This window comes from Lepus europaeus, chromosome 13, assembly GCF_033115175.1.
Source record: "Lepus europaeus isolate LE1 chromosome 13, mLepTim1.pri, whole genome shotgun sequence".
Classification (NCBI taxonomy): Eukaryota; Metazoa; Chordata; class Mammalia; order Lagomorpha; family Leporidae; genus Lepus; species Lepus europaeus.
Window position 1 is genome coordinate 51756709 of NC_084839.1, and position 14961 is coordinate 51771669.

The following is a 14961-nucleotide window of genomic DNA, read 5'->3' on the forward strand; positions in this document are numbered from 1 at the left end:
AGCACTGCAGGCAGCAACTTTACTTGCTATGCCACAGCACTGGCCCTAGTTTTTTTTAATAATATCATTTTCTGTGAACTTTCTGAAGGCCCTTGTGTGCATGAATTTCATTTTTTTTTACTAAAATAAATTTATTTCTTTTTTTTCAAGATTTATTGATTTATTTGAAAGGCAGAGTTCCTGAGAGTTAGAATGAGATCTTCCATCTACTGGTTCACTCCCCAAATGACCACAACAGTGGGAGCTGGGCTAATCTGTAACCAGGAGCCAGGAGCTTCTTCCAGGTCTCTCACATGGGTGCAGGGGCCCAAGTACTTGGGCCATATTCTGCTGCTTTCCAAGTGCATTAACAGGGAGCTGGTTTGGAAGTGGAGCAGCTGGGACTTGAGTTGGCACCCATTTGGGATGCCAGCACTGCAGCCAGCAGCTTTTACCCACTACACCATAGCGTTAGCCCCTAAATTTATGTTTTAATTCCATTTTCGATGAACCTTTTGAAGTAACATTGCATTATTGATTAGAAAGTTGCAAATTAGTGTTCTTCTTAAATATGAGGTAGTATTTCTTTTAAATATTTTCTTAAGTTGGAGAAAAAAACTTGTTTAAAATTAATACTATATTATTTACATACATTTCTTTAAAAAAAAAAAAAAAACAAGAATTTCAGGCTGGCCCTCTGGCGTAACAGGTAAAGCTGCCGCCTGCAGTGCCTGCATCCCATATGGGTGCCAATTTGAGTCCTGGCTGCTCCACTTCCCATCCAGTTCTCGGTTATGGCCTGGGAAGGCACTAGAGGATGGCCCAAGTCCTTGGGCCCCTGCACCCACATGGGAGACCCAGAAGAAGCTCCTGGCTCCTGGCTTGAGATAGGCCCAGCTCTGCCATTGCAGCCATTTGAGGGGTGAGCCAGCGGATGGAAGACCTTTCTCTCTCTCTCTGCCTCTGCCTCTCTATAACTCTGCCTTTCAAATAGACATTTAAAACAAACAAAACAAACAAACAAACAAAACCCAAGAATTTGAAGCTAAAAAGCTAGGTTATAAGAATAATACTGCAGTTCCATTTGTAAGGAGGTTAAGTTTTTTTTTTTTTTTTTTGATGTGTTTAGAGAAACATACAGAGAGCTCCCATCCTCTGGGCTGAGGTGAAGCTGAGAGCCAGAAACTCAGAGTTTAGATTTCCCATGTGTTATGGAAACTCTACCACTTGAGCCATCACCACTGGCCTCCCAGGGTCCTTTCAGGCAAGTTAGTCAGCTGTAGCTGGGCATCAAACCCTTGTATTCCAATATAAGATATGAGCGTCTTAATTGGCTAACCACCTGCTCCAGAAGTAGATTTTTATATCTGTATTAATGAAATGATTGTTCCTCTACAGTATGCAATATTTTTTCCTTTTAAATTTAGTTTTTGATGATGAAGAAGAAAGCAAGTTAACCTATACAGAGATTCATCAGGAATACAAAGAACTAGTGAGTATTTTTTTCACTGATTTTTAAAGGTAATTAGGATAATATTTATACTTTCCTAAATTTGAAAATGGATTCTTTTTCATTAGCATTATTCACAAAGATCCAGTTTACCCTAACAGTACTGCCAGTTCTAGCAGGCTCAGACGTTCTCTGAGCATCTCCTTATTATGATTTCTTGTCTCCTCTACTGTGGAACTTAAGGACTGTTTTTCCAAATAATCTGATTTTTAAATTTTATTCTTATTCTTTTGATGCCTCCAGGGGGTATTAGTAATTTATTCAGTAACCAGTGTCTTGTGATTTTTTTTTAAACTACCTGGGGGTAGAAAGAGAGTTGTGTCACATGGAACTTGATAATCCTGACTTCATTTATTTCTCATAGAAGGAATTAAATTTCATGAGATTCTTCCCCCAAAGTTAACTTTTTGTTGTTTGTTTTTTGGTGAAAGACAATGTTACTACCACATAATATAATATGGAGATTGATATTTGCATTGGTTATACTTTTATAAAGATAATATTGAATATGAAAATTGTCATTTAGAATTTTCCTTTGTAAATTATAAAAGCTAATCTTTCTCTTTTTAGGTTGAAAAACTGTTAGAAAGTTACCTTAAAGACATCGGAATTAATGAAGATCAATTTCAAGAAGCATGCACTTCTCCACTTGCAAAGACCCATACATCACAGGTTTTTGCTTTTTTGTAATTCTGCTAACATGTAGTTTTAACACAAATCCCCAGGGTTTCACTTAAATTTGGTATATTTGATTGATGAAGTCTAATATTTTGGACATTGTGAAAGGTAAAATGTGGGTTCTTCTTTAGAACAAATTCAAGAAATGATAACTTAAGGCATTAATGAACTGATGCAGTTAGAAATCAACTTTATGAACTCAGAGCTATAATAAGGTTATGGAGTTTATCCAAACTACTGTTTTATTTATGGAGATCTCTGATAATTCTGTGGTTGCTACCCCTCTTTAAATTTTCTTTTCCTTCCTTCCCTCCCCCCCAGCCACACTTTCCTTCCTCTTTTTTCTTTCAGAGACAGATGAGAGAGAGGGACAGACAGGCAGAGCTCCCATTCACTGGCTCCATCCCTAAATGCCCACAGTGGCTGAGGCTGGACCAGACCGAGGCTGAGAGCTGGGAACTCAATCCATGTCTCCCATGTTGGTGGCAGGGACCCAAACACTTGATTTCTTTCCGGGGGCACATTAGTAAGAAGCTAGAATTGCAAGTGGAGCTCTGACTCAAACCCACACACCCTGAAATGGGATGCAGGCATCCCCACTGCTTTTTTAACTGCTAACCTACAAGTTTCACATTTTATAAACTTAGCAGATCCATTGTCTGTAGTTCTTGAAGTTTCCTTGTTTTGGAACCAAATTGCCTAATATGGATTCCTGAATATAATGCTATAACTCAAGTATCCTTCTCAAAAACTTAGGACTTCGCACCTTCTACCAAACAAACTGTAATTTCTTAGAAAGGGTATAGTGAGGCTTATCTATTATGTGACCCCAAATTATAGTTTCAACCTTAATCTCCTATAATTCTCTAACACGTTGTGTATTGTTATTCCAGGCCACTTACCTTTTTTTTTTATTTGACAGGTAGAATTATAGTCAGTGAGAGAGAGAGACAGAGAGAAAGGTCTTCCTTCCGTTAGTTCACTCCCCAGATGGCCGCCACGGCTGGCGCTGCGCCTATCTGAAGTCAGGAGCCGGGTGCTTCTTCCTGGTCTCCCATGCGGGTGCAGGGACCCAAGCACTTGGGCCATCCTCCACTGCCTTCCCAGGCCACAGCAGAGAGTTGGACTGGAAGAGGAGCAACCAGGACAGAACTGGTGCCCATATGGGATGCTGGCGCCGCAGGCGGAGGATTAACCAAGTGAACCACGGCGGTGGCCCCCAGGCCACTTACTTTTATTTATTTATTTATTTTATTATTTTTGACAGGTAGAGTGGACAGTAGAGAGAGAGAGACAGAGAGAAAGGTCTTCCTTTTTGCCCTTGGTTCACCCTCCAATGGCCGCCGCGGTAGGTGCGCTGCGGCCGGCGCACTGCGCTGTTCCGATGGCAGGAGCCAGGTGTTTCTCCTGGTCTCCCATGGGGTGCAGGGCCCAAGGACTTGGGCCATCCTCCACCGCACTCCCTGGCCACAGCAGAGAGCTGGCCTGGAAGAGGGGCAACCGGGACAGGATCGATGCCCCGACCGGGACTAGAACCCAGTGTGCCGGCGCCGCAAGGTGGAGAATTAGCCTATTGAGCTGCGGCGCCGGCTAAGGCCACTTACTTTTAAAAGCATGTGAGGAGCTGGCTTTGCTTAGGCTATCCCTGGAATGTATGGGCCCCTCCCCAACTCATTTCATTTTCCCTTCTTTAACCCGGAAGAATCCTTATCATCATGACCTGGCTGAAATGCTAATCTTAACAGCTTGTTGCTTTCCCTAGTCGGATCATAACTCATTCAATCTCACTAAAGACTTTTACACTGGTATTTTTGGTACTCTGCCTTAAATTGCAGTTTTTTGCAATTCTGCTTGTCCTGCTAGTTTGTAACACCTTTCAGTTGGTTTTGGTTTCTTTGCATTTCCAGGAAGTAGCATAAAGATGAGAATTTCATGCCTGATAAGTAGGTCTCAAAAAATGTTAGCTTAAATGATCTTGTTATTGTGGCCTGGATGAGGTTGCTTTGACTACTGTTTAATTCAGCACTTCTTGGTAGTTCTCTGTTGCATAACTCCTCATTCAATGATCAATTCAATAACTCCTCATTCATAACTCCTCATTCAATGATATATATGGCCTGTGGTGCCAGCATCTGATATGGCACCAGTTTGAGTCCTGGCTGCTCCACTTCCAATCCAGCTCCCTGCTAATGGTCTAGGAAAGCAGTGGAAGATAGCCCAAGTGCTTGGGCCCCTGTAGCCCATAGGACACCCGGAAGAAGCTCTGGACTCCTGGCTTTGAATCAGCCTAGTTCCTGACGTTGCGGCCATTTGGGGAGTGATCCAGAGGATGGAAGGTCTCTGTTTGTGTTTCTCTCTCTTCACCCCTCTCTCCCTCCCCCTCTCTGTAACTCTGCTTCTCAAATAAATAAATCTTTAAAAAAAATAATATTTTGGGGCTGGTACTGTGGCACAGCAGGTTAAATCCATGACCTGTGGTGCTGGTATTCCCTGTGGGCACCGGTTTGAGTCCTGGCTACTTCACTTCTGATCCAGCTCCCTGCTAATGTGCCTGGGAAAGAAGCAGAGGAAGGCTCAAAAAGACCTGATCCGGCTCTCTGCTATGGCCTAGGAAAGCAGTAGAAGATGGCCCTAGTGCATGGGCCCCTACACCCACGTGGGAGACCTGGAGAAGACTCCTGGCTCCTGGCTTCTGGCTTCAGCCTGGTTCAGCCCTGGCTGTTGTGGCCATTTGAGGTGTGAACTAGCAGATGGAAGATCTCTCTGTCTCTTTCTGTCTCTCTGTAGCTCTGCCTTTCAAAAATAAATAAATCTTTTACAACAAAAAGTAAATAATATTTCAATGCTATTGATGTGGCCACATTAATGTCAACTAATACTTGGTTTTATTAGTTACTAATTCTATAAAACACAAGTTATTTTATAGCTTACCAATATTTATTCTGTATGTACCACAGTTATGTATTATTTTTTTCTTTTTGTACAGGAAGAATGTGATTAAAAATTATCAATGAGAATTTAATTTCTTTTTAAGACATTGTTTTATTTATTTATTTTTTGAAGTCAGAGTTGCAGAGAGGGATGGAGAGAGAGAGAGGGAGATCTTTCATTTGCTGGTTTACTTTCCAGATATAGCCAGCATTGGGCCAGGCTGTAGCCAGGAACCAGGAGCTTCTTTCAGGTCTCCCATGTGGGTGTCGGTAGCCCAAATACTTGCACCATTTTCTGCTGCTTTTCCAGGCCATTCGCAGGGAGCTGGATCAGAAGTGGAGTAATTGGAACTTGAAACGGCATCCATATGGGATGCTGATGTCGCAGACAGCAGCTTTACCCACTGTGCCACAGTGCCGGCCCCTGATACTTGTTTTTTTATTTTCCTTCTTTTTCAGGAATATTTTGCTGCTTTGGTTAAAATTTGTCAACCTCTTAGTTAAGCCATAGTGAATGAGTGAAGATATTCACAGTAATAGTAGACACAGTCATTTTTTGTTTGTATTACCCAGATAACTTTAAATTATTTGTGAATATAGATGTTCCACATATTGTTTCCAAATTGAGATTATCACCTCTTTATTTTTCCCTTCTGCCATGCTACCTTTTGGTTTATTTAAAGCTGATTGTTAGTTCAGTATTGTTATATGCAAGGTAGGTAGCCTTTTGACACAAAAAGAACAGCATTTAGGTCCTGGATTTCTCACTTACTAGTTGTAAGACCTTCAACAAAAGCTGTCTTACATTTTTATTTTTTTAACCATTCTGGTTCTTGGTTTCCACATTTGTAAAATAGGAAGAGAATCTACTTTGAAAGGCTATTGTGAAATTTGAGAAGTAATCTACCTAAAGCGTGCATAGCACAATGCCTGGCATACATCAGGTAGTCTGTAAATAAATGGAAGTGCCTCTTCATTAGTGGTAGCTATTTTTGTGGTTGATTAACTGTGTGTTAATCAGGGTAGATGGATTCAATCCCCATGGGGACTAGTTAGCTTTATTCTTTACTAGAGCCAACTCTTAGTCACCAGATACCAAATAACAACATGGAGTAGCACAAAGCTATCAGTATTGCTGGAAAAACAGCACAAAGCGTGTTGTTTACTGCTTTGTAGCAATCTAATCTCCATATCTAAATATAAGAATATTGATTTCAGCATGCCAATATGGATGCATAAGAATGAGCTCAAGAACCAGTTGATTGCCTTGGATAATTTAGGAGGCAAGTTTTGTTTTGTTTTGGTTTGCTTGGTTTGGTTTTGGTTTGCTAAACCAGCTGCCAGCTCCCATTGAATTGTACTACCAGAGCAGACTTGTAAATTTCTTTTCACCTGATTAGGTGATTATTAGACATAAACCTCTGGCATACTCTTTATGTGTTACATTCAGAAATATAGATGGAGAGTTCTAGTAAGGAACCAATTTTTTCTGTTATATATATGTAGTTTCTAAAAAGATAAGGGGAGGGCCTGGCTTTGTGTCTTAGAAGGTGAAGCCTGGCCGGCGCCGTGGCTTAACAGGCTAATCCTCCACCTTGCGGCGCCGGCACACCGGGTTCTAGTCCCGGTCAGGGCGCCGGATTCTATCCCGGTTGCCCCTCTTCTAGGCCAGCTCTCTGCTATGGCCCGGGAAGGCAGTGGAGGATGGGTGGCCCAAGTCCTTGGGCCCTGCACCTGCATGGGAGACCAGGAGAAGCACCTGGCTCCTGGCTTCGGATCAGCGAGATGCGCAGGCCGCAGCGGCCATTGGAGGGTGAACCAACGGCAAAAAGGAAGACCTTTCTCTCTCTCACTATCCACTCTGCCTGTCAAAAAAAAAAAAAAAAAAAAATTATAAAAAAAAAAAAAAGAAGGTGAAGCCTTTGCCTATAGTATCAGCATCCCATATTGGTGCTCATTCACCTGGCTGTTCCACTTCTGATCCAGGTCCCTGCTAATGTACCTGGGGAAGCAGTGGAATATGGCCCAGGTGCTTGGGCCCCTGCACCCCTGTTGGAGACCTGGGAAGAAGCTCTTGGGTCCTGGCTTCAGCCTGGCCTAGCCACGGCCATTTTGGCCATTTGGGGAGTGAAACAGTGGATGGAAGATCTCTTGCTCTTGCTCTCTCTGTATTTCTGCCTTTCAAATAAATAAATCTTAAAAAAAAAAAAAAAAAAAAAAAAAACATGAGTCAGACTATCCTTCTAAACAGTTCAGAAGAATATGATAGAAAATATGATGATACAGTAATCATCTCAGTGTTTATTATATCAGTTGCTTTCAGTTGAACTTTGAATTTTTGTGGTATTTTCAGGTTGATATAGACAGAAGTGACTGCCTTTATTGCTTGTGATTTTTTGGTGACGATAGAGCTGACTACTAGTTTCAGTGTTGGTATTTAAAAGCCAGATACTTCTCTATGACAAGAGACAAAGGTTATTTTTTGGTTTTACTTTTTACTTGAGTTGTTTGAACTTTAGCCTTGTTCCATCTCAGATACCTCATTTTTTTCAAGTCTCCTCCACAAGATGAAAATGAATGCTTTCAAAAACTTTTAAAAATAATAATGACTTGGGAAAATTGTGCTTTTTTCCAGTAATTTGCACTGTTGAAGAGATTACATATGTGATGTTACCATTCATTTTCTAAAAAATATATACAAGATAATGTTTTGTGTGACTAGTGAGGCTTTAAAATTAACAAATTTTATTTTTAGAGCAGTTTTAGGTTTATAGAGAATTGAGCAGATAGTAATTTTACTTATTATTAAAACTTTGCATTAGTGTGGTATATTTGTTACAGCTGATGAACCAGTATTGATATGTTATTATTAACTAAATTTCATAGTTTACATTAGGGTTAACTCTTTATGTTGTAGTTTTATGGATTTTGCTGACTACATAATGTTATATATCTGCCATTACAGTATCATTAAAAAACAATTTTATTGTCCTAAAAATCCATTGTGCTTCTCATATACATCTTGCTGGGCCTTGACCCAAAATCTTGTCAACGAATGATATATATATATATTTTTAAGGATTTATTTATTTATTTGAAAGCCAAAGTTACACAGAGATAGGAGAGGCAGAGAGTGAGAGGTCTTCCATCTGATGGTTTACTCCCCAGTTGGCTGCAATGGCTGGAACTGTGCCTATCCGAAGCCAGAAGCCAGGAGCGTCTTCTGGGACTCCCATGTGGGTGCAGGGGCCCAAGCACTTGGGCCATCTTCTACTGCTTTCCTAGGCCATAGCAGAGAGCCAGATCAGAAGAGGAGCAGCCAGGACTAGAATTGGCGCCCATATGGGATGCTGGTGCTTCAGGCCAGGATGTTAGCCTGCTGTGCCACAGCGCCGGCCCCAATGAATGATATTTTTACATATTTTTACTATCACCATAGTTTTACCTTATTCAGAACATCATATAACATATAGCATATGGCCTTTTCAGATTGGTTTTTTTCACTAATCAATATGCATTTAAGATTGCTCTACAGCTTGTTTAGGCTTAAAAGCTCATTTCTTTTTATGGATGTGCTGAATGCTGTGTGGATGTGCCACTGTTTATCTATTTACCTTTTGATTGTTTCTAGTTGTGGCAATTATGAATAATGCTTCTATAATATTCATGTGTAGGCTTTTGTGTGGACATAGTTTTCAACTCATTTGGGTAAACACCTACGAGTGAAATCTTGGATCATGTAGTAAGACTAAATTTAGCTTTGTAAGAAACTGCCACACTGTCTTCTAAAGTGTACCATTTTGAATTCCTACCAGCAATGACTGGGAATTCCTTTGTCTCCATATCTTTGTCAATACTTGATATTGGTTTTTTTTTTTTTTTTTTTTTTTTTTTTACATTCTAATAGATGTGTTATCTTCTGTTTGCCTAGGCTCTTTTTAATTTTAATTTAAATTTTTCCCCAAAGAAACCTTTTATTTAAGGAATACAAACTTCATGCATTTCATAGGTACAACTTTAGGAACACAGATTCTTCCCACCATACTCGCCCTCTCACCCACACTCCTAGCCTTCCTCCCTCCTCCCTCTCCCCAGCCCCATTCTCCACTAAGATCCATTTTCAATTAGCATTATACACAGAAGACCAATTCTATGCTAAGAGTTCAACAATTTGTATGAAATAAAAAAAAAAACAAAACTGTTCCTCAGCAGTCACAAGGGCTGTTCGAAGCTGTTGCATCTTGAAGTTAATTTCACTACTTTTTTTTTTTTAGAAACTTAATTAACTTTTTTTTTTTTTGACAGGCAGAGTGGACAGTGAGAGAGAGAGACAGAGAGAAAGGTCTTTCTTTTCCATTGTTTCACCCTCCAATGGCCACTGTGGCTGGCGCACTGCGCTGATCCGAAGCCAGGAGCCAGGTACTTATCCTGGTCTCCCATGGGGTGCAGGGCCCAAGCACTTGGGCCATCCTCCACTGTCCTCCCGGGCCACAGCAGAGAGCTGGACTGGAAGAGGAGCAACCGGGATAGAATCCGGTGCCCCGACCGGGGCTAGAACCCGGTGTGCCGACGCTGCAGATGGAGGATTAGCCTAGTGAGCCACGGTGCAGGCAAAACTTAATTAACTTTAAAGAAGCACCCAAGAATGATGCGTCTTTTGGGAGCACTCAGACATAACTATATCTTATGGGACATAAGAATATTCCCCACTTAATACATTAAAAGAAAGAGTAAGTCTTGGAGAATGAGTTTTATCATTAACTAAAGAAGCACTTAAGAAAACAAGTAATGGAGTTGGACACTGAGGCATAAACTAAAACTTATGTGACATAAGAATATCCCCCACTTAATACACTAAAATGAAATAAATCTTTGAGAACAAGTTTTACTGTTAACCCTCATAATACAACATGGAGTAGCAAAGCTGTCAGCATTGCTGGCAAAACAGCACAAAGCGTGTTGTTTACTGCTTTGTAGTAATCATAATACAGCTCTTTGAGGACAGAGGTCCTGCATGAGAAGTTAGTGCACAGTGACTCCTGTTGTTAATTTAACAACGTCTTATGCATGACGTCAGTGGTCATCCAAGGCTCTTGACATGTGCTGTCTAGGCTGTGGAAACCTTTTGAATCCACAAACTTCATCAGTATTTAGACAGGGCCATAAGCAAAGTGGAAATTCTCTCCTCCCTTCAGAGCCTTCAGAGAAAAGTACCTCCTCCTTCTTTTTTTTTTTTTTTTAGATTTATTTATTTATTTACTTAAAAGTCAGAGTTACACAGAGAGAGAGGAAAGGCAGAGAGAGAGGTCTTCCATCTGTTGGTTCACTCCCCAGTTGGCCGCAATGGTTGGAGCTGTGCCAATGGGAAGCCAGGAGCCAAGAGCTTCCTCCGGGTGGTCTCCCATGTGGGTGCAGGGACCCAAGAACTTGGGTCATCTTCTACTGCTTTCCCAGGCCATATCAGAGAGCTGGATCGGAAGTGGAACAGCTGGGTCTCGAACCCGTGCCTATATGGGATGCCAGCTCTGGAAGAGATCCTAAAGAATTGGTAGTTTCTTCCTTAAATGTTTGCTCACCATTGAATTCATTTGTGATATAGGCATGGTGTTTTCTCTTTCAGAAAGTTATTGTTGATTCAGTTGATTTAACAACTATAAGCCTATTCAGATTTTTTTCTCCTTACGTGAGTCTAGCTGTGTTTTAGGAAATTGACCCATGGGGCTAACATTGTTGTGTAGCAGTAAAGCCACTACCTGCAATGCTGGCACCCCATATAGGTGCTGGTTCATGTCCCAGTTGCTCCACTTTCAATCCAGCTCCCTGCTAATGTCCTGGGAAAAGCAACAGAAGATGGCCCAAGTGTTTGGGCCCCTGCCCCAAATGAGAGACCTGGAAGAAGCTCCTGGCTCCTGGCTTCAACCTGGTCCTGCCCTGACCGTTGTGGCCTTTTGGGAAGTGAAATTAGCAGGCGGAAGATTTCTGTCTCTCTGCCTCTCCCTCTCTCTCTGTAACTCTTTCAAATACATAATAAATTTTTTTAAAGAAATTGATCTGTTTCATCTAGCTTATCAAATTTTGTGGGCATAGAGTTAGTTCATAGTATTTATTATCCTTCTAATGTTCATAGGATCAGTAGTGGTAGTCTTTCTTTCATTTCTGATAATAGTAATTCGAACCTTTGCTCTTACTTTCTTAGTTAACCTGTCTAGAAGTTTAACAATTTGTTTTCTTTTTAATGAACTAGCTTTTGTTTTGTTTTGTTTTTAATTTTCTGTTTTCAATTTCATTGATTTCTCCTCTAATTTTTACATTTCTTTTCTTCTGCCTGACTTGGGTTTAATTTTCTCTTCTTTTTCTCATTTCCTAAAGTGGAAGTTATGTTACTGATTTTGAATCATTCTTTTTTAATATAAATTTCCCTTTAAGCACTGCTTTTGCTGTATCCTGTGGATTTTGGTAAGCTGTAATTTTATTTAGTTAGAAATACTTCTGAAATTTCTTTTAATACTTCTAATTCAACCAGTGTGTTTTTGAGAATGTTTTTCTCCTGTTGTCTTTCTGTTACTTAGTTCTAGTTTAATTCCACTGTAGTCAGAGATCAGACATTGTATGATTTCTGTCCTTTATATTTGTTAAGTTGTGTTTTATGGCATAGACTATTATCTGTCCTGGTGAATGCTCTGTATTAGTGTGAGAAGAATGTGTATTTTTCTCTTTTGAATGAAGAGATGCATAAATGTCAGATTCAGTTGACTAAAAGTGCTACTTAACTATGGTTCAACAGTGTTCTTACTGATTTTCTTCCATTAGAACTGTCCATTTCTGATAAGAGGGTATTGAAATACATGGGTTCATGTATTTCTTCTTGCAGTTCTATTTTTGCCTCACAAGTTTTGAGGCTCTGTTAGGTATCTTATAAATTGACTCTTTTATCATTATGTTATACCCTTTATCTCTGATCAGATTTCTTGTTCTGGGGACTGATTTGTCTGAAATTCATGTAGCTACTGTAATTTTCTTTTTTTTAAATATTTATAATTTTTTAAATTATTTTTTTTTGACTGGCGGAGTTAGACAGTGAGAGAGAGAGAGGCACACAGAGAAAGGTCTTCCTTCCATTGGCTCACTGCCAGGAGCCAGGTACTTCTTCCTGGTCTCCCATGCAGGTGCAGGGCCCAAGCACTTGGGCCATCCTCCATTGCCCTCCCGGGCCACAGCAGAGAGCTGGACTGGAAGAGGAGCAACCGGGACAGAATCTGGCGCCCCAACCAGGACTAGAACCCTGGGTGCTGGTGCCTCAGGCAGAGGATTAGCCAAGTGAGCCTCGGAGCTGGCCCATATTTATTTATTTTTTACTTGAGAGTCAAAGTTACACATAGAGAGGAGAGGCAGAGAGAGGGAGAGAGAAAGTTCTTCCATCCGCTGGTTCACTCCCCAATTGGCCGCAATGGCCGGAACTGTGCCGATCTGAAGCCAGGAGCTTCTTCTGGGTCTCCCACGCGGGTGCAGGGGCCCAAGGACTTGGGCCATTCTCTACCGCTATCCCAGGCCATATCAGAGAGCTGGATCAGAAGTGGAGCAGCTGGGACTAGAACCGGTGCCCATATGGGATGCTGGTGCTTCAGGCCAGGGCATTAACCTGCTGCGCCACATCACCAGCCCCTAACTTTATTTTTTTAAAAGCAACTTTATTGAGATAATTTTCATACTAGAAATTTCATACTTTAAACATTTTTTAAATTGTGGTAGAACATATATAATGTTTACCATTTTAATCATGTTCAAGTGTATAGTTTAGTAGTGTAATATTTACATTGTTATGCAACTAATCTCTGGAGCTCTTTTCATTTTTCAGGCCTGTGAGGCAAGTTCACTCTGCACTCCTTAAAATTTATCTGAGTCTGGTGAGACAAGACACATTCCTATGCGCCGAGTTACGTGACACAGTTATTATTTACACACAGGCAGCAAGGGACTATGGAAGCCTATGCTTCTTTGTAAATCAGTTCTTCAAGGCTCTGGAATCTGTGTGGGCTGTAAGGAGTTTCAACTGTATGTGCCCCACTTGCACTGCCAATGAGGGACTCAGGGGTCACAGTCCTCACTGTACTAAGCCATTAAAGGTCCTGTTCTGATGGCAAGGAGACCAGAGCAAAGCTTGAGCAGTTCCAGCCAATTCCCCCCCTTATGTCAGAATCCTGCATCCCCAGTACATTGTACAGTTATTCTTGGGAATTACAAGAAAGAAGGGGCAACCGGGTTAGTTCAAGATCACCCAGAGAACTGTCTTGCAAAACTTTTTATCTAAACCCATTATACAACTTCTCATTCTCCCTTCCCCCACAGTTCCTGGCTATTTCTATTAATTTGACCATTCTAGGTATCTACTGTAAGTAGAATCATACAATATTTGTCTTGTTCTGACTGATAATTTTTACTTACCATAATGTCTCCAAGGCATTGGATGTTGTAGTGTTTGTCAGAATTTTTTTCCTTTTTAACTGTAGATAGTATTCCATTGTATGTGTATACTTCATTTTGTTTATTCATCCATTAACTGACACTTGGGTTGCTTCCACTTTCTGGTTATTGTGAATAATGCTTCTATGAACATGAATGTTAAAAATATCACTTTAAAAAAATCACTTCTGGGGCCGGTGTTTTGTCACAATGGGTTAAACCACCACCTGCAATTCCAGCATCCCATATGGGCACCAATCGGAGTTCCTGCTGTTCCACTTCCCACTTAGTTCTCTGCTAATGCACTTGGGAAAGCAGCAGAGGCCTCTGCACCCATGTGGGAGACTCAGATGAAGCTCCTGTCTCGTGGCTTCGGCCTGGTACAGCCCTGGCTGTTGCGGCCATTTGGGGGAGTGAACCAGTGGATGGAAGATACAGCCTCTCTCTCTCTTTCTCTCTCTCTCTCTCTCTCTCTCTCTGTGTGTGTATGTATATCTCTATAACTCTACCTTTCAAATAAAATAAATTAAAAAAATTAGTTTTGATACCTCTATTCATTTCTTTGGCTATATATACCCAAGAAGAATTGCTGAATCATATGGTAATTCTATTTTGAACTTTTTGATTAATGATGATATTATTATCTATTATTGCATCACTTTTTTTTTAAGATTTTTTGTTTGTTTGTTTGTTTTTGACAGGCAGAGTGGATAGTGAGAGAGAGAGACAGAGAGAAAGGTCTTCCTTTTTGCCGTTGGTTCACCCTCCAATGGCCGCTGCGGCCTGCGCATCTCGCTGATCCGAAGCCAGGAGCCAGGTGCTTCTCCTGGTCTCCCATGCGGGTGCAGGGCCCAAGGACTTGGGCCATCCTCCACTGCCTTCCTGGGCCACAGCAGAGAGCTGGCCTGGAAGAGGGGCAACCGGGATAGAATCCGGCGCCCCAACTGGGACTAGAACCTGGTGTGCCGGCGCCGCAAGGCGGAGGATTAGCCTGTTAAGCCACGGTGCCGGCCAAGATTTCATTTTATTTTTTTAAAGAGTTACAGAGGGAGAGGCAGAGAGAAAAAGAGAGAGGTCTTCCATCCATTCGGTCACTCCCCAAGTGGCCGCAACTATCGGAGCTGGGTCGATCCAAAGCCAGGAGCCACGAGCTTCTTCAGAGTCTCCTACATGGTGCAGGGGCCCAAGGACTTTTCCAGGCTATAGCAGGGGGGTGGAAAGGAAGTGGAGCAGCCAGGATGCCAGCACTGCAGGCAGCGGCTTTACTAGCTTTATCACAGTGCCGGGCCCTTATAATGGCATAACTTTACATTCCCACCATCAAGGGTTCCACTTTCTTTACATCTTTATTAACACTTGTTATTTTCTGTCCTTAGTTTTTTGTTTGTTTTTTGCACTAGCCAT

General features: G+C 41.3%; 1 protein-coding gene across 2 annotated transcripts in view; it reads left to right on the forward strand.

Moving 5' to 3' along the window:
* The window catches only part of CFAP36 (cilia and flagella associated protein 36), a 44285-nt gene that overhangs the window by 5298 nt on the left and 24026 nt on the right, over positions 1 to 14961 (forward strand). For both annotated transcript variants that reach the window (XM_062209471.1, XM_062209472.1), the window contains exons 2-3: positions 1407 to 1471; positions 2060 to 2161. In XM_062209471.1, the coding sequence (XP_062065455.1) occupies positions 1407 to 1471; positions 2060 to 2161 (167 nt within the window). The remainder of the gene's footprint in view (positions 1 to 1406; positions 1472 to 2059; positions 2162 to 14961) is intronic.